At 40.1% G+C, this 18,938-nt stretch overlaps 4 protein-coding genes across 7 annotated transcripts; 1 reads left to right on the plus strand and 3 right to left on the minus strand.

Moving 5' to 3' along the window:
• Window positions 1–62: 62 nt before the first annotated feature.
• On the minus strand, window positions 63–2,471 carry LOC116841986. The gene is made up of 5 exons (XM_032810601.1): window positions 2,157–2,471; window positions 1,235–1,344; window positions 1,044–1,142; window positions 302–421; window positions 63–183 (listed from the first exon to the last, which is right to left on the minus strand). The coding sequence occupies exons 1-5, from the start codon at window positions 2,469–2,471 to the stop codon at window positions 63–65; spliced, it is 765 nt and encodes a 254-aa protein (XP_032666492.1).
• Window positions 2,472–4,042: 1,571 nt separating this feature from the next.
• On the plus strand, window positions 4,043–8,233 carry LOC116841880 (complex I assembly factor ACAD9, mitochondrial). The gene has a single exon (XM_032810328.1). It carries the CDS (start codon window positions 4,485–4,487, stop codon window positions 6,357–6,359), a length of 1,875 nt encoding a protein of 624 aa, XP_032666219.1. The 5' UTR covers window positions 4,043–4,484; the 3' UTR covers window positions 6,360–8,233.
• LOC116841881 (programmed cell death protein 2-like) lies at window positions 7,847–12,233 on the minus strand. Of its 3 annotated transcripts, none has more exons than XM_032810329.1 (5): window positions 12,100–12,233; window positions 11,408–11,800; window positions 10,175–10,608; window positions 9,522–9,974; window positions 7,847–8,856 (listed from the first exon to the last, which is right to left on the minus strand). In XM_032810329.1, the coding sequence occupies exons 2-5, from the start codon at window positions 11,516–11,518 to the stop codon at window positions 8,592–8,594; spliced, it is 1,263 nt and encodes a 420-aa protein (XP_032666220.1). In that variant the 5' UTR covers window positions 11,519–11,800; window positions 12,100–12,233; the 3' UTR covers window positions 7,847–8,591. The 3 variants fall into 3 exon arrangements, with proteins under 3 accessions (XP_032666220.1, XP_032666223.1, XP_032666222.1); XM_032810332.1 differs by lacking the exon at window positions 12,100–12,233 and having other exon boundaries at window positions 7,847–8,481; window positions 8,584–8,856; window positions 11,408–11,847; XM_032810331.1 differs by lacking the exon at window positions 12,100–12,233 and having other exon boundaries at window positions 7,847–8,507; window positions 8,584–8,856; window positions 11,408–11,847.
• On the minus strand, window positions 12,103–14,612 carry LOC116841882 (protein fuzzy homolog). Of its 2 annotated transcripts, XM_032810334.1 has the most exons (6): window positions 14,228–14,612; window positions 13,708–14,100; window positions 13,302–13,499; window positions 12,802–13,001; window positions 12,349–12,714; window positions 12,103–12,234 (listed from the first exon to the last, which is right to left on the minus strand). In XM_032810334.1, coding segments are annotated over exons 1-6 (1,236 nt in total). In that variant the 5' UTR covers window positions 14,306–14,612; the 3' UTR covers window positions 12,103–12,233. The 2 variants fall into 2 exon arrangements, with proteins under 2 accessions (XP_032666225.1, XP_032666224.1); XM_032810333.1 differs by lacking the exon at window positions 12,103–12,234 and having other exon boundaries at window positions 12,279–12,714.
• Window positions 14,613–18,938: the final 4,326 nt, after the last annotated feature.

Raw genomic sequence — 18,938 nt, forward strand, 5'->3', positions numbered from 1 at the left:
CTCTCTCTCCCCCTTTCCCTCTCCCTCGACAATAGCTATACATATATGCATGAGCAATGCGCTTATCCACACTTGTGACATTCAGCCAGGATCTTCATATGAACACTGTAATCCTTTGAAGGCATATGCCGCTTATGCACGCTAGCCATGCCCCTGCAATCCCGTAGAGTGCTGACCTCGTTCCTATGACAAATTACGCTCACTACCGCAACGTATTCTGTGATACTGTAGCATCACAACTTTGATCGAGAGCTGTTAAAACAGCCAAGGGTTCGACAAAGGTGGAATTTGAACGGTTTACCTGCAAAGGATATCCTCCAGATCGGGCAAATACTCGTCTTCCTCGCACCACTCCAACCACTTTCTGTATAACTGTGGCTCTTGTATCTCGTCAAGGTACTCGTGACACATGTTTCTCAAGCTACCGGATATATCACATAATTGAAACGAGATCGTGATCAAAATTACCTTTGAGAAAGAATCATCCTGGTTGCAAAGCAATATGATGGTCTGCGGAAGCCTCACAAATTCTTTTTCTTCTTTCTCTGTTTTTACAGAAAAATTCGATTCTTTTGGAATCGTATAATTAAGAATCCTTCAAACTGCAGTGACCGCTTTGCAAAGACAATAAAGCAATCCGGGAAAAGAAAGTTTATATATGAATTTTGTCCATATATGATTATATATGATCATATATAATTATATATATCGACATTGAAAAGAATACTATTGTGAAGATAATTGAAGTAAATGCTTATGGTAGCCCATGATATCGACGTTTAATCGAATTAAATTATGTTTTCCTTTTTTCATTTCACAATTTTCATTTTATATATGAACATATATAATTAGATATGATCATATATAAGGTCACATATATGGACAAAATTCATATATAATCATATATATTTATACATAATTATATATAATCTTTTTTCCCCGGAAATGTACAATAAATTTTATACTACATTCATCTTATGCTAAATTCACCTTGCGATAAATTCGTTTTATAATAAATTTGTCGACATAAGTCGACACCTCACCTTTTTTCCCATAATCCATCAGCAGACGAGAGAACAAGTCTGTCGCCTGGTAGAGGGTCAGAAATAAATCGTTCACCGTCAATCTCTCGCAAACCGTAGCTGTGAAAGAATTACGTAAGCGTAGCTATATTTGTGAGCACACACATTTTGTCGAAGGAAAAAAGTCACGGTAAGAGGATAAGAGCTCATACTGTCGAAAGGATAGATCGCAAATATTTCTCAGTAGGAAAACAGCCTGCGTATCGGTCAGCAAGTCATCCGGCCCCATTGCATCGTGAATCTCGAATAGAGTTTCGTTAATCTGCTAAAACCAAATGACATGTGCCGTATCCTTTCGACAAAATTTCGATTCTTTAATCTCCCATTTATCAAGTTTAACAATTAGTTCAATTCGGCGGTCATGAAGCTAATCCAATACATCACTGGTCGAATATATTATCCGACCTGCTTAATTAACTAACCAAAAGTAAATAGTTACTGCAGTTGGACCAATCTTTTGACAGCTGAAAGAACATCTACTTCACACATATAACTATATTTTAGTTTTGTTAACTATTACTAGTTTAGTTAACTTGTACCATTGGTTTTTAATTCAAATTATCGTTAAATTTTATAGTTCAAATTTCTAAATTGTCGATCTGATTTAATAAAAATTAAGTTCAAAATTTATAGAATAAAAATTTAACGTGTCTCAGTTGCAATTTGCGCGACAGAAATGTAACTCTAAGACTTGATTCTTTTCACCTGATTTTTTTCAATGTACACTCATTTGCAGAACGGCTTAAATATTTTTTCTCGACGTCTCCAATGTCTAATGAAAGAACCTGTCATATCCCAGATGGCACATAATGCTCTGAAATCGCTCCAGATATGCTCAGGACGACCTAGAACACTCCTCTGGGTATCATATGTATCCTGAATACATTTTGGATGATTTTGAACATCTCGCGTGCTGAGAAGAACAAATTTCCCTATTGGACTTTAGCTACATTCATAATAAAATATTCAAACCTTTCTACAAACAAATATACATCTGCATACTTATCAATGCATCGTGAATATACATGAAAGATGCAGGGAGATATGTATTGAAATCGATTTCGTAACTCTGACCTCGTCTGCGATAGCCGTGCACATGGTGCATCTGACACACGCGGACGTCAAGTCCACGTGAATCGCACCGCTGCTCTCGAGGCCGTTGTACGGTCTCTTCCGCACCACCCCGAAGCCAGACGAGTCGCACTCGCAGTGAGGGTCAACGGTGCGATTGGAGTCCGCCGGGGAATTGTAGCGTGTCGGGGTTGCGCAAGTGCACTTGTCGCCATCATTTTTCCGATGCGTATGCATTTTGCGTTTGCTGAAACCACATCCGTGCGACGCGAACGCAAGCGACAGCAGGATTAGCGGCAGCGTTTCGTTCGAGCGCATCCTCCTGACTGCATTCTATTGCGCCTCTGAAGAATAAGAACGACTAAATTAAAATTAAAACAGATGTGATACGAGAGCGAGATAAGAAACAGAAAGAAATTCAGAATATTTAAAAATTTCAGGCTATTTAAAAAAATTCAGAGTATTGAAAAATTTAGAAACTCGAAATTTTACTTGAAATGCTTATTGCTAATTCCTGATACAAAGAGATCTTGTCTCGTGATCTATAAAGAAATATCAATCTTCGTTCAGTACGCATAAAACGATATGTTGTAAGCGTTCGTTGTCGATATAAAAAATAAAACGAGGAAAAGTCCGCTTAGTTGTCGTCTGATTGCATTTTCCACAAGACGTTATAAAGGTTAAAAATGACGAAAAAGCGTTGTGAATGCTGAAGAAATGTCAAAAACAGATGAAACACAAAGTTGTTGTACGATTGTTGAAGCGTCCTTTCGGCTCTGATCGCTCACAGTGGCTCAAACGAATTAATGTGATATTCATCAACCAATAAACAAAAAGCTGAAAGTTCCCACTTTAAAATGCATCTCTTATATTTTCTAATAAAGGTAAATTTTCAACGTAAAAACTTAATTAGAATTCTTCTTAAAGCATTTCATTAGTTTTACCAAAATTACGGCCAATTAAACTTCATCTGCTTTTCTTAATCGAGTGAAGTGCACCTGACACACATTCATTCGACAAGCTTTTCGTTGTTCGCTTTATTTCCATCACTATCTTGTTTCGTTTCGTTTATTTAAATATATATAGAATGTACAAAAGAAGTACTGGGTAAAGGTACTAAGCCTATCTCACTCTAAGGGACAATCACAGTTGTGCACGTTTGAATAAACATATACAAATACAAATACATAATTATCTTCTTACTTACTACTTTTGGAACATAGCTCTTAAGATAGTAACTTAAATCCTAATATACTACTCATTATACATCTTACATAAAGTCGGAAGTTATTGCTCAAATTACCTTCTACAAATTACTATTTCCAACCAGGTGTCACTCTACCCTTATAGAAATATCATACTAAGAATCATTGATAATTACTTATTTTCAGTATTAAAAATACTGGATAATAAGTAATTATCAATGATTCTTAGTATGATATTTCTATAAGGATATGACTAGCAAAACTAAATAATATAAAGTAAATTAATATATCGTAATTAGACGACGTGTATTGTTTCGCATTATCTCTTAACATTGTATGTGAGCAGAATTCGTTTACACATTAAAATAGAAGAGGAGTTCCTTTATCAACACAAGGCTGAAAGTTGCCTAACATAGGATTAAAAACTATTTACCCATCACTACCTTGAATCTTCGTTAAGAACGGTGGCGGCTCGTAGCGGAAACTTCGGAACTAATTATTAAAGTTCTTAGCTGAGACTCAAATCTTGCCTTACCGACGTCCAGGACATCTAGCCGCGACTCAAACTATTTTGTGCTGACAGGTTTCATCATTACACCGCTAGATGGTGCCACGTACATCACGAAGAATCGAAGACGTGGTAGAATTGAAAGACAAACAGGCCCTTTTTGCTTCAACACATTACATAACTCAGTAAATAAATATCACTCTGTAATCTGTATGTACTCAAATTAAAGAGAAAGACCCACAGTTTCAATTGACGTCAGCGTTATTTGCATGAAATTCTTCGTTTGCATTGCGCAATTTGTCAAACTTCTTGAAACATTCGCCAAAATGAAGTGGCTCTACATTTGACTCTTGACATAAGAAAAAAAAATAGAAAAATTACAAGAAACCTGCTGTTTACAGTTGCATTAAATAACACTCTCCGCACTTGAAATGAAAGAAATTTATGCATTGACATACGGAAGAGGAGAGAAAATTGGAAAGATCAGAATGTAGTGCAGCGAGTGCAGCCACAAGGAGCAGATCTCTCGTACATACGCACGTTTTCCGTATCGTTCTATGTCGCTCAGATATTTTCGCGGTTAAGTAATCATCAGCGAGTTGTAATACCGTGACAACAATGTTAGCGCGTCGATTACTGTGCCGAAAGCAGCTGTGGCAAGCCTCCTGCGGCCGGGCTGTCGTGCGGCACACGCAGAGTGCCGTAAGTCAGTTGCAGGATACATCTAACCTCGAATTGCGACTGCCAGAGGTCCTGAAGAAGCAGCCGCAGCGGAAACCGTTCGTCAAGAACCTGTTTCTAGGCTCCTTCGACTACGAGTTCGTGTACTACCCCGAGCCGCAGACTAAGGCCAGGCACCAGGCATTCTTCGACTGGCTGAAGCCCATCGAAAATTACATGACCGAGTGCTCGGCTGACCCGACGAACACTCAGCGAGACGAGATCCTCAGCCACCTGAAGGACCTGGGTGTCTTCCGGGCGCACGTGAGCGAGCCCTACCTCGGTCTGGGCCTGACGCACACGGAACTGGCGAAGCTCTTGGAAGTGCTCAGCTCGTTGTCCTGGCTGGGCTCGTATTTCGTGAAGAATCATGTGATGCCGGTCCAGCTGATCAACATGCTGGGCTCGGATGAGCAGAAGGCCAAGTACTTGCCGAAGATAGTGACCGGCGAGGTGGTGCCCACGATGTGTTTCACCGAGGCGAGCGGCTTCAACGCCGACATTCAAACCACCGCCGAAATATCGGACGACGACACGTACTGGCTGCTGAACGGCGAGAAGTCCTTCGTGGCGAACGCGCGCGACGCCAACCTGTTCCTCGTGTTCTCGCGGTGCGGCATCAGCCGGGAGACCGGCTCCTTGAGCAAGGCCTCGTCTGTGCTCCTGGTGGAGAGCGACAGCGATGGGATCACTCTGCAGGATGTTGACTTGGTCGGCCAGCAGGGCAGCTCAGTGTGCACGGTCAGCTTCAAGGACGTCCGAGTGGCGAAATCCGACGTTCTCGGTGGGTCAGCCTCCACTCTGGACGTGATGATCGACTGGATGGCGCCTGGCAACAGGTACATCGCTCCACAGGCAGTCGGTCACTTGAAGACTTTTGTAAAGCTACTGACAACGCATGTATTGCAGAGAAAGCACTTGGACCAAAATATGCATGAGTATGAGGCAGTTCAGGAGGTGATAGGCAAGATTGCCACCAGGCTGTACGGGATGGAGAGCATCCTCTACATGACTACAGGCATGATGGACACTTTCGACCAACAGGACTGCACGGTGGAGAAAGCGATGGTGGAGGCCTACTGCGCGAACGAATGCGTCACTTGCATCCACGAGGGCCTGCAGATCATCGGGGCGCAGAGCTACCTCAGGGAGAACCCTTGCATGCAGATGCTGGAGGACGCGTTGGCGTACACGCTCTACGACAGCTACAATATCGACTCCAACACGTACATCGCGCTGCTGGGTCTGCAGCACACCGGCAAGCACATGTACAAGCACGTGCACAAGCTGCGCAACCCTTTCATGTTCCCCAAGTTTATTATCAAGTGGATTACCGGCAAGGAATTCGTCCTGAGGCTCCACGCGGACGAGCACATGCACCCGTCCATGCAGACGAGCGCTTACCTCTTGGACGGCTGCATCACCAAGTTGGCACACATGTCAATTTACCTGCTGGAAACCCACAGCCACGAGGTCTCCGAACGGCAAATGGAGCTGCGCAGATTCAGCGAACTGGCAACGAGAACGTTCGCCCTGGTGACAGTGTTGTCGCGCGCCTCGCGGTCCTACTGCATCGGCCTGAGGAACGCCGAGCAGGACCGACACGTGGCCAACTCCTTCACGATACTGACCTTCGAGAGAGTGCGCGTCCTCGCGGACGAGATCGCGGCGGGCAGCTGGAAGAACGGCGACCGGCTGTATAAGAACATAGCCGAGCTCATGTACAGCAAGAAAGACTATTTCGCTGAGCATCCGCTCAACAGAACCTATTAGACATTTATTAGACATAGATATATTTTCGAAGCGAGAGAGACACTGTAAAATACGAACGCTCGTGCGTGAACTGAATGGCGTGAAGGAGGACGGGGAAAATTACTGCAAAAGTATTTGTTGTTATATACTTAAGACTGCTGGTCTGCTTGCAGAAGACCAGCCTAGACTGATGATGCCAGAGACAGGAAAACATATGCCAAGAATTCTTACATGCCACTTTCAAATGAAAAGATACTTACGAATAAACTAAAGATACGAAGGGATCATTTGAGATCGCTCGAGCATACTTGTAAAATGCACTGAAAACTACCATTTTCCTTTAACAGTTAATGAACAGCCTTGAAATGAACGTGACAAAATCGTGAGGAGAGGTTGATTAAAGAGAAAGTTGCGCGTTGCGTTAATTTTCAGGCTATTTATTGACCGCCAAAAGAACAGGATAGTTTTCAGAGTATTTTACAAATATGTTCAAAAGAATGTTTTTCGTGCAAAAATCTTTTTATTTAAAAATGGCACGTAAGAATTTTTGGCACGAGTTCTTTCGCTTTTGATGTCGTCAGTTCGGGGCAGCAGTGAGACCAGGAGCCTTAATTGCAGAAGTAAACTCGCCGTATTGAAATTATATTTTGGACGTATGTCTAAGATTGAGTTTTTCTGGGTTTCTCTAAATGCCTTTGATTCTCAAGCTCTGAAGCAACGTGACTTTCGTGTGAAAAAAACGGGGCTTGGTATCAGATGGCTACACATTCAAACAGGCACCCGAAATAATAGGCTCCTGCTCGTTGTTCTTTAATATTTACATCTAATGTCCGTAAGACCTGTATTAATTAGTCGTTAATTGAAACTCGCCTCACATATGACAATCAGATACGAATTTAGGATTTAATACGAGTTTATATCTATTGCATTGCGATTATAAATATAACATTACATATGATTACCTGGTTTAGTAAAAAACTTTAAATTCAGATTTGTATATTCCATGTGAGATAAGTTTTATTTATGTCATATATATCATAATTTAATTGGAAAACAGAAATCTTACATGAGACAAGTTCTAATTACAACATTACATATATCATTTGATTCAATTGAAAAACTCAGGTCTAACTCTAAATTCAAGTCTGAATATATCATGTGAGACAAATTCTAATTACAACGTCACATATATCAATCATGTGATTAAAAAACTCAGATTTAATTCAAAGTTCAAATCTGTTTCATATTTAAACAACGGCTAATTAATATGGATTCAATGCCCGTTTCCACCAACGTTGATTAAATCTTAATCCGAATTCAAACTCTCTTCAGACAAAGAAACTCAGACTAATGTTCAATTAGCGTTGGTAAAAATGAACACGAGATAATTAGATGTATCTGTTAAATATTCTTTTTTATCTCGCAGTTTACATGGTCGTCGTGGCCACCTTGTAAAGAAACGTGCTGTAGGTAACTTGCGCTTCGAGGGAAGCAAATACACACGTATGTTCCACTGAGCTCCTCTGTGTATTTATACGCCAATAGCAATTGTACAGTTGTACCTTATATACTAAGATCGAGTCGAAAAGTAAAATAAATGCTCTTAATCAGACTCTTCTATCGCGGGCGTCTCTAAAATCTTCGCGTATCGCTCGACAAGTATAACTCGAAAAATGTATGCTCGCCACTTCTCCGCTACGTCATCGTCGCCGCCGCCGTCGTCGTGGACGTGAGAAATAACCAGACGAAACGGTGTCTTCTCAAGGGAAGTGAAGCCAAAGGTAAAAGGGGAGGAGCTGGCAAATTCGAGTAATCCGGTTACGACATATCGACATACCCTTTCGATGTATCGAGTAAACGCTTTACTTAATATATACTTTGAGTATACCTCGTTAGTTGACTTGAAGTCTAGTTTTATTTTCGATAGTCTCGAATACCTTGCATTCACAAACGATGTCATCAAATCACACGATATGACGTACTTGAGTGTTCGCTCCTTACGCCTCGTGCATCCATCCATCCACGCACACGTCCATCTCCGGTCGATCCGCTTAGTCCAGTTATTTCTCAATGTATGTGGTCGTCGCTCGCTACTTAGGAGACTTCTGATGTATTACACGAACAGGTGGTGGACGGTATTTCCCTACAGACGTAACATGACTAGTCGTCCTAGACGCGTATAATACGAAACTCTATAGGATCACTGGAAGAACCTTGGCTTCACTCCGTAATCTTCCCTTAGTACCTTAACGACTATAGTCTCTCCGCCTGAACAACGACATGCTCCTCCCGATACGAGTCGGTCGCGGACCAACAGCTTCTCACGCAGGTGTATATCAAAACGGTGCCGAACTCGATCTGGAAGTTACGATCGCTGCGCGGATACAACGTTAACTTCGGTATGATCGTCGGCAATACTTGCAGCTCGAACGTCATCTCGTCACCGCAGTGTCGACACTTGCCGATGCAACCGCTTAGCGGATACAGCAGCAACGGTGCCGCATTGTCCCTCGAATATCTGAAAATGACAAGCACTGAGTTCTAATGAAAAAAATATACAGTAAAATAATAAATAATATATTAATATAAATTATATGTAAATAAAAAAATTGAATATACATGATTATATAATGTATATATATGATACTTCTCATATAATTAGTACATTAATTTAAAATCTATATTATATATAATTTATTCAGAAACATATTAGGTTGTGCAATAAGTAATTATGAATTGTTTAAGCATGACAAAACGATTGTTTATATGTCGTTATAATTTTATGAGATAATGTATACAAAAGATGGCAGAGGATCGTTATGTACATTGTTTCATAAAAACATAAGAATACAATTGTTTTATTTCACCTGAAAAATCCGAGATTACTTATTACACAACTCAATATATTACGTCGAGCGTAATGTTTTTGAACATGTACGACACAATTTTTTAACATATAAGATAAAAATACCATTGCCTAGGCACGTACTTAATCCTAGACATTTTTATTGTTTTAATTTAAAAATGTGAATATTGGATTTTTCAACATAGAATATATGTATATATATTTTTTGTATTGAAAGTTCGAATATTCATATTTAAAGACCAAAATAGAATTAGACACATTGGTACTTTTACCTCACGTTTGTAATATCAGAACAAAGTACCACCAATGACGATTACCGTAGCAACTGTCCGGGATTCCTCTGTATTCTGCAGACGAAATTATGGAACATCTCATCGCCGTGCCTAGGAATACACTTCTCGTATTTCTCCACGTCCGTGTCGATGGTCTTGGGATTGCCAGATTCCGGCATGAACTTCATCGACATGTCCGCGTTGCTGTGCTGATACTCGACCAGCAGGTCCCTGACGTGCTGGGACACATCCGTGCTGTAGTCCTCCTCGTCAACCGACAAGAATATCTCGATGAAGGAGTATTTAGTGTCCGCGTTCGTGATTTGCAGCGGCAACGGCGTCACCTCGTGCAGTAAACTAACTAAATCACACTGTGGTCGCGTCGGAGTATCAATACACACGACCTCGCTCTCATCCCCGTCGATCTCCGCGGAAGCCTGAGGGGAATCCAAGCGACCCACGGCGCCTCCGCTGACCGGAGAATCCACGCTGGTCGGACTGAAATCCAACAACGACACTTACGCTCGGAGAATCTTTAAATTTTGATATTGGTGTGCTTGCAAATTTTAAAACTATCATCCTAAATTCTAGGACTATGAAATCTCTATGTAAAGGACACTGACTCGTTTCCAAGGTATAGAGATGCTAAAAGATAACTTGCATGATTACGGATAATCAAGATTTATCTGGACACGAACCTGTTTGCATTTGGATCATCTACACGCAGCATAGCCAACTCCTCCCGGATATCCTGATCTATCTCTTTGTGAAGAGAAAAGTGGAACTGCGGAGGATCATTCCCCAGCATATTATTCCCGTTTTGCTCGGACGCGTTGTCGTTCACGTTATCGCCCCAATCATCCGCATCCGACAGCCAGGCCGTTGTGGACGGCACATTAACGCTGCCGCAGTCCAACGCGCCCGTTTTGCTTTCGTCCTCCACATGCTGTATCCTCAAGCATGTCCAGCTTTCATTTTGATTCCAGCAGTTCGGATTGATGCACGCGAATATATATAACGTCCGATGGTACTTCGAATTATCTAACGGCGCGTACAATTGCAGCGCTAACAGTTGATACAAGCCGCAGAGTCTGCATTGTGGTGACGACAATGTGCTTTTGCCGTTGCAGTTCTGAAAAAAGTGAGAGAAATGCAATAACAGAAAAGTTGCCTACTTATTCATTATTGCTTATTAATCAATATTGTTAATTAATTATGTTAATATAACAACTCTAATGTAACTTTCTGATATAACAACTCTTGGAAAGTCAATTAATTATATCAATGTCACTTGGATTTAAAAACTTTTGGAAGATATATATAGAATATAAATAGTATATATGTATATATATAAGTAGTATATATGTGTATATATAAGTAATATATGTGTGTGTGTGTGTATGTACGCGTGCATACGTGTGTATGTATGTGAAAAATATAGGTTGACGCAAAAGTTTATTTCTCTATTAAATTCTAATGAGAAGTTTGGATATTAAGAAAAATAAAGAATGAGTATTAAAAAGATAAGGAGATATAAAAAATAAGATTTCTATTTTATTCATCAAACATGGGAATTCTTTTTTGCAATGATCTGACATGAATGCTTAAATTTGTAGAAATAATTCCACGCTTTTTACTTCCAGCTACATGCAATATTAATAAAATATTCCCTCCATCGAATAGAAAATTCACTATTAAAAAATACTCTCCAGTAGTAATAAGAAGACATTCTATATATATTTGTTTGTAAATATCTCGCTTTGTTACGTGGTGCAGCGTCAATAAAGTGTTTGACAAATCGTCTCTCCGTACATAGTGGATCAAATCGAGTATTACTGCCGGCAATCTCGCGCGACGATGGGAAAAGAAGGGATGGATATTTTTGCGCGAAAACAAAGCGAGCTCTACGCTCTTGCTCCTGGCTTGCTCACCGGATACCCGCCGATCTTGTTCGTCTGGAAGTTAAGCGAGGAACGGTGCTTCTCGGCGATGTACTCGTCCTCGTATCCGAGATACACCTTCGTGCGATTGTCGCAAGCCATTAAGTTCGATCGGGACCGCAGCTCCGCATTGGAAGACTTCTGTCGCAAAGAAGCGAGGAACACCTGTACTCCCGTTTTAGTTACAACCGGGACAGCTGACACGCATCAGTAACGCTTGACGCGTGCGCCTTCGCCGGCTGGCGCTTCCATTATCGATTTTTTCGCCGCGCTGCGAGCAACGTTGACCCACGGGCGTTGCAGGAAAGGCGTCCTCGTCTCTCTGATCCTCGTGAGGTTCGCCTGCTTGATTCCTCTTGTCCGTTTCACGCCAGCGATTCCAAGCTAAACAGACACGTGCACCTGTTATAATCGCCATTCATGATTTAAAAAAATAAAAAAGTGTTCGTTCCAGTTGCACTTCCCCGTGCTGGAAAGTGCAGCTGGAAGGTGTGGATTTAGATATTTGGTTCAGACAAATTATCCGAGAACTCTTATCTTTCTAAACATCTCCTACACTTGCTACATTTCTTTTCTCTTCCCTCAAAGCATAAGGTGATATTCATATCGTTTTAATTACATATGTAAAGCGCAGAAATGAAAATGAAAAATAGCAGGTGACAACCTGCTTGTTTCAGTCGCACCTTCTGCCCTCTGTTTTTCTCCCCTTGCTGCCTTGAAATCGTATTCGCACCTTGCCGACAAGTTTCGAGGAATAAAGGTAGACCTAGGTGGCGCCTGGTGTGCATGCTCGTTCGTTCGCGCTCGCAATGAACGTTCTAACAAACGGCAGTGGAATTGCCAAAGGTTCATTTGAAAATAATTACAAGACAACGCTTTATTTCATATATTACAAATGTGAGGAGGAGTAGAAAGAGAATGAAGAAGCCTACCAATATCCTTGCTTATCGCTAAACACAGTCTTCAGTATCTTCTGGCTGATCAGTCTCATGGTGTGAGTCGGCACGGCGGACGTGTACAGAACGCAAAGCACGTGGTCGCCGTGCCTGACGGCGTGGCACTTGTGATATTCGGAGCATAAATACGTCTCCTTCGCTCCGGTGAATCTCCACGCGCCTGCGCTCGTCCCCTCGCCGTTGTTATCGTCGCGTTCGGCCGACAGCGCGAAAGTCTCGACGGCCTGATGATAAAACGTTCGCAGTATGTCCAATCGGTGAGAGCCCGCCACGCGATTCTTCGCGCACTGTGAATTCCTGCCGAGCACGAATTTCTCCACCTTGTAGTTCGCCAGCAGAAATCTGAAACGTTGGTCAAACATGGAATAATGGAAATAGCGAACATACGCGCAATATATATATATTAATTACGCAAAGCGACAATCGTACCCGAGCGTCTCGCTGTCTAAAGATATCGATGCAGGTAAATTCCGCGGATAACATTGCTCGGAGGCACACAGCGCATCGATATTGCCCTTCCAGCACTGCACGGCAAACCTCTCGATCTCCGTTAACTCCGGATTTGGCCCGCATAATGCCAGAATTTCCACGTGGTTGATCAGAGATATAGACACCAATCTGAACGCCACCTAAATGGGGTACCGCAAATTTGTATGCATTCACAATTATTTTTTTTAATTTCCCTAAAATTTTTTAAGTTTCTTTTCTAAAATTTAAAACATAAGATTCTTAAAGAAAATTTCAAGTTTTAAATTAAATTTTCAAAGTATTCCCAAAGGGGTTATACATTTTTATAAGTCTTCCTTTTTAAAGTCTTCTAAAATTCAGTCTTTCTAAAATTTCTCTTCTTAAATTTCTTTCTAAAATAGTTCGAAATTTTCTTTTAAAATGTTTCTTCTCAGTGTCTATTGTCTGTTCAACACACTTACATTTGGGCTCTTACGTGGTAAGAACACTGGAATGTCACGAGTAGTACAGATACTCTCAGTAGTAATCGCTATTGTTAGCAATTTCCTCTCTACAGGATCTAGGGACCACCAGCCTTCTGTAGCAACTGCCACACAACCATGCACCAAAATGCAGCCGTATATTGAGTCCAAGCATTCCATGAATCCTTCTAAAGAAGTCTTGAATACATATGTGTTAATACATATATAATATTGTATGATTTCAGCTTCTCAGAAGCTAAATTGACTCATTCTATTCTGTAAATCTTTTTAATTTAAAGAACTTAAGCTCCAATCATGTCTCTGATACTAAAGTTAAGAAGATAATCAATTTGACTTCTGAAAAATTCATTTGATGCTTAATTAAATCAGTAAGAAATCCAGCTACCTGAAGCAAATGATTCTCAGGAGATATGATGCACTCTGTCATATTGACCATGTCAGTTTTTGCTGAAATTTTGTCTCCTATATCCAGACAATCCATTAGTCTGTCTATGATAGGACCACAGAGACGCATATCCTTCTTGAGCCTCTCTATATTTTTAGTGTTTTTCATTTCATCGATACCAGTGAAAAGAATCATTGCGCCAAAAGTAGCATCCAAGAATTTATCCAATACATACTTGGTCACTCCACTGGCAATTACTATCAGTATGATACAGTCTTCAAATTCTTTCCATACTACAGTTGTATCTGGCAAATCTGTACTCAATAAAGTAATATCTTGTGACTTCAAGAACATGTGAACTCCATTGAGAGACGCTATTTTTGAAAATGTCATCTGCAAACAATTATCAATTATATTTTGTAGAAAAGGACGATGAAAAGTATAGATACATCATGCTTGGAAAAAGATAAAACATAATGTTTATCGACTATAATTAACTAAATTAGTTATAAACACATACTGTATCGCCATCTCCATTGTGGCGTGTAAACAGAGGAATTCCTCCAGAGGAAGTTAAGCACATAACATGCGCCGACATCCTCGTACAGATTCAAGTATTGCAAATGGGACGCGCTGAAGCGTCCCGGCGTTACAAAACAAAACTTCTTTAACCTTTCTCTAACCTTAAGATTAGTCATAAAGTCTCATTTAATTATAAAACTCATATCATACAGTCTCGATTACATGAAAAAATGTATAAATTCTATGTCAAGAAAATTATGACATCGTTATATTTATGTTGACAAACATCACATCTGTGATCTGTTCTTTTCAGCTGCATTGCTGAACTAGTGCAATAAGTTAAAAAGCCTGTTCTTTTTCGCTGCACTACTGCATTATGGCTTCTGCACACAGGACGCGGTAATGCTTGCCGTGCGGCGAAGTCCGCGCGACAGCCAATCAATATGTTGTTTTTCCGTAAGAGCTAGAAGATTATTAAGAAAAGTAACATATTGATTGGCTGTCGCGCGAACTTCCGCCGCGCGGCAAGCATTACCGCATCCTGTGTGCAGGAGCCATAAGGGTCATCGCACGAACATTGCCGTGGTTCCTTACGCCACTTTAAGCCCATTCTACAATTGGGTAAGCGTAGTCGTGAACGTAAGGGTGCCATTACATGAAACGCGAAAACGCGGAAACGCGGAAACGCGGAAAACAAAATCTTACTAGATCCGCTATACGTTCCGCGGGAAGCGTCCCGATTGACCACGGTACGATTGGACACAACCAACCGATGAAAAGAATTATCTAGTGAATTATTAGGTCGAACCAATCATTACAATCTGTGCCCAATCGTATCGTGGTCAATCGGGTCCCACCCACGTTCCCCGTCTGTTTTGATTGTCTTACATTACGTGAGGCATATTTTGAGCGGAAAAGCAATATGGGGAATTATAAAATATTAGTTTTTAACGGTATTTATTAATTAAAATGCTTGTATTCAACAGATAAGCTGAAAAGATAAACATATTAGTACAAATTGCAGTAAATTCAGTTAATACAATTTTAAAAAATGAATATATATATTTATTTGTCACCAAACCGTTCCGCTTTCCGCGCAAATTGTGCTCCATGTAAGGGTGCGTTCAGATTCCCTACCTAGATGCACTCTGTTACTAGAAACACTATAGTATATGTCACATATACTATAGCACTTCTTGTATTAGAGTGCACCCGGGTAAGGAATCTGAACGCAGCCTAATATAAGGAGAAATAAAGTAGCGGAACAAGCGCGGAAAAATCCATTGTCACAAGTTGTCACAAGGTATCACAAGTTGTTTAATCCAACCGCCGTTACATTAAGACATGTTCAAACACGTTCGGACCTGATATCTTTTTGGAATTTATACCTTGGTATCTTGGATAAAAAGACAATAAAGAAAAGTTTTGGGCTTTCCGCTTTTTCAACGTACGAAAAGAAATGATTCAATTCGCAGAAATCTAGTAAGATTTTGTCTTCCGCGTTTCCGCGCTTCATGTAATGGCATCCTAAGAGTCAACCAATTCGAATGTTTTATTCACTGATTGCTTTATTCTGATTGGTTGTCGTAATCACTTACAACCACTTACAACCACGTTCACGCAATTGTAGAATGTGCTTTACGTGACAATTTTACGTTACGTGAGACGTAAGCTGAACGTACAACAACGCACGAAAACGTTACGTTACATTACGAAAGAACTGGCAATATTGAACAGTTCTCCAGTTCTCTCTTCTGTTCTCTCCCGGGTGGGACCCGATTGACCACGATACGATTGGACACAGATTGTAATGATTGGTTCGACATAGTAATTCACTAGATAATTCTTTTCATCGGTTGGTTGTGTCTAATCGTATCGTGGTCAATCGGGACGCTCCCTTCTCTCCCATGCACTCCCCTGTTTTTTTCACATCCCCACCAACTAGCGTGTTAGAATGAGACACAGCTTTCATATTGCTCTCTCTCTCGGGTGTTGCGGATAGCGTCTCTTACAGAACGGCGCAGTCTATTATGGCTGCGTTCCGAAATTAACTGCCAGTACTGAAAGTATGACGTCATAAAGTAGAACTGCGGATCCGTTCCGTAATTACTGATGCTGCTTTTCAGCTTGTAATGCAATCAATAACGGAACGGACTCGCAGTAGAAATATTCAGTATTGTGGAGGTTAAGATAAACAAGTTTCATAGATAATTATGGATCAAACATAGCGTGATATGGAGATTGTGATTTTAACAAAAGTTGTAAAATATGTAATAGAATCTTCTGAAAGTTCTTCAGATAGCGAAGAAGATGATATATTTTTAAGGACTCTTAATAGAAATTTGACTCCACGTTTTCGTTGCAAGGACTATGTTGAAAGTGTTATACCATTGTATACAGACGAGGAATTTCAAATGCACTTTCGGTACAGAAAACAATATACAATTTTTACCTAATGTACATCAAACGCATGTAAAAGAAATATGATAAAATGTGCCATTGATTATTAAAAAAAAAAAGTAATATCAAGAAAATGGAATTTATTGTTTCAGACTTAAACGAAGTACTTTTCAATTCTTATTTAAATTATTAAATCCTAAATTAAATAAACAAAATAAAATAAAAATAAAATAATTATAAAAGTAAAATAATTATTGATTATTACAAACTTATACCTGTACGTGCTTTTTCAGCATCTTCACGACTAACTGTTACATTATATATTTTATTACTTTCTGAACATATGAGGCTTAACGTCTCATCACAGAGCACCGCCATTTTTTCACTGCTGGTGTCTTACCTCGCCAGCCGCAGTAACGAAAGCAGGAAATTACGTCAAAATATATGACGTCACGTGTTAACGAAAGTACATTGAAAGCTTACTGCGACGTATTTCGGAACGACTTTGCAGTACTGCAAGTACTGACAGTGAGTTTCGGAACGCAGCCTATATATGTCTATGGCCACAACCAACCAACCAACCTTACCATAGGAATAATCTGGAATAAGAAGTAAAGAACGCGCATTCGACATCAGGTAATAATTTCGTAAAATCTCACGATTATATTCATATTTTTTTTAACGTGTGGTAAAATTATTTGTATTAAAGATTATTTGTATTATTTTTATTAAAATTATACTTATTATAAACTATTATGTGAGAAATCTGAGGTGTAAAATATAATCTTAATTTAAAATAATATGTATCCTAATTTATTTACAAGAATTTTGTTTATACTATTCATATATGTGAAGTTACAATTAAACTTACGACTTTAAATTCTTTTCGCGAAAAGAATAGAACGACTGTAATTAGTCCACACGTTCCGTTGCGCTGAAAATTTCTACTTTTGTGATTGTATTCTTATACAGGATTCACACCGCGTCCGATATTCGACGTACAGCGTCCAATATCCATTAAGAGAACTTTCTAATATAGAATTAAATTCTCCTATTCCTTTATCGGATATCGGATACCTTGGAAAGCTATTCTTTTATTGGATATCGGACGTCGTACGTCGGACATCGACGCAATGTGATTCCCAGTACGGAACAGAATACGAAAATCGACATCGAAAATTGCGAAGTATGGTGAAGTGTTTCCGGTTTGTAACGTGTTTCTCGCGACGGAGAAAACGAAAAGACTGTTTTATGGTAAGTCAGCAAATATTTGAGAGGTATCATTGATATTTACTTATATCAATGTTACATTTCAAACATTGAAAATTCAAACATTGTTCAAATGATAATATTATTAATAATTGAACATTGTTCAAATATCAATGATACTTCTCAAACATTCGACTTGCCATAATAAACAGTCTTTTCGTTTTCTCCGTTGCGAAAAAGACGTTATGGCTCCTACACACAGGACGCGGTAATGCTTGCCACGTGGCAAAAGTTCGCGCGACAGCCAATCAATATGCTGCTTTCCGTAATAACCTTCTAGCTCTTACGGAAAAACAACATATTGATATTGGCTGTCGCGCGGACTTCCGGCAAGTGTAACGTCCGGATCTATTTTAGAACATTAATAATATATTATTATAGACCGGGAGGCCGACTTGTCTGATTTCAGACATCACTAGATATTTTATCCCTATGTTACTAGATGTAAGTACGTGCGCATATGCATATTCGCGAGCGTTAAAACATTATAATTAAAATGCCGAATGCTGCGTGCTGCTGGAGAGTCTCGAAATCGACGGATCGACCCAAAGAAACCGCTATCGCTCAGTGCGATAAGCCAACATAAACAGGAGCATGAAAGCTGAATCCTAAACACCACTCAGGACACCGACGCGGTGACATCATGCAAAGGAATGAATCTCTTCCCTCGCCATAACTCCATGGACCAATCGGAGAACGACTCTCAGCGACAAAGCGACATATAAAAGCGCGCGCATTTGTAGAGAAGGCAATAATTATTTTCTTCTCATAGTTAGTCTCTGGTAGCTTCATGTACTTATTCAGCATATTATACTTAGTCGTAAAATCCGACTGTTGCAATTACTTTTGCCTACCCTTCATATTTCAAACGTTGCGAAATCAAATTCTGAATCGCGGGCCGCATCAACCCGCGTGGTATCGGAACATCCGAGGCCGAGCCAGGAGAACAAGCACCGCTGATTTTTCGCCAGATTCATCAATCGTTTCGCCAGGCTCCCGAGACCCAGGGTAAACTCGGTGAAAGCAGAGTGACCCAAAAG

This window comes from Odontomachus brunneus, unplaced genomic scaffold, assembly GCF_010583005.1.
Source record: "Odontomachus brunneus isolate Ranch 3 - 2012 unplaced genomic scaffold, Obru_v1 Obru_scaffold_019, whole genome shotgun sequence".
Lineage (NCBI taxonomy): Eukaryota > Metazoa > Arthropoda > Insecta > Hymenoptera > Formicidae > Odontomachus > Odontomachus brunneus.

Coding starts and splice junctions, on each gene's coding strand:
- LOC116841986 (XM_032810601.1), bottom strand. CDS start 2,471: ATGCGCTCGAACGAAACGCTGCCGCTAATCCTGCTGTCGCTTGCGTTC. Junction 1,143..1,234: donor TGCGATCTATCCTTTCGACA/GTATGAGCTCTT, acceptor ATTCTTTCACAG/CTACGGTTTGCGAGAGATTG. Junction 422..1,043: donor GATGGATTATGGGAAAAAAG/GTGAGGTGTCGA, acceptor TATATCCGGTAG/CTTGAGAAACATGTGTCACG.
- LOC116841880 (XM_032810328.1), top strand. CDS start 4,485: ATGTTAGCGCGTCGATTACTGTGCCGAAAGCAGCTGTGGCAAGCCTCC.
- LOC116841881 (XM_032810329.1), bottom strand. CDS start 11,518: ATGGCTTGCGACAATCGCACGAAGGTGTATCTCGGATACGAGGACGAG. Junction 10,609..11,407: donor ACAAGATCGGCGGGTATCCG/GTGAGCAAGCCA, acceptor CACTTTTTTCAG/AACTGCAACGGCAAAAGCAC. Junction 9,975..10,174: donor GATGATCCAAATGCAAACAG/GTTCGTGTCCAG, acceptor GTTGGATTTCAG/TCCGACCAGCGTGGATTCTC.
- LOC116841882 (XM_032810333.1), bottom strand. CDS start 14,305: ATGTCGGCGCATGTTATGTGCTTAACTTCCTCTGGAGGAATTCCTCTG. Junction 13,500..13,707: donor CTGAGAATCATTTGCTTCAG/GTAGCTGGATTT, acceptor TATGTATTCAAG/ACTTCTTTAGAAGGATTCAT. Junction 12,715..12,801: donor TTAGACAGCGAGACGCTCGG/GTACGATTGTCG, acceptor CCAACGTTTCAG/ATTTCTGCTGGCGAACTACA.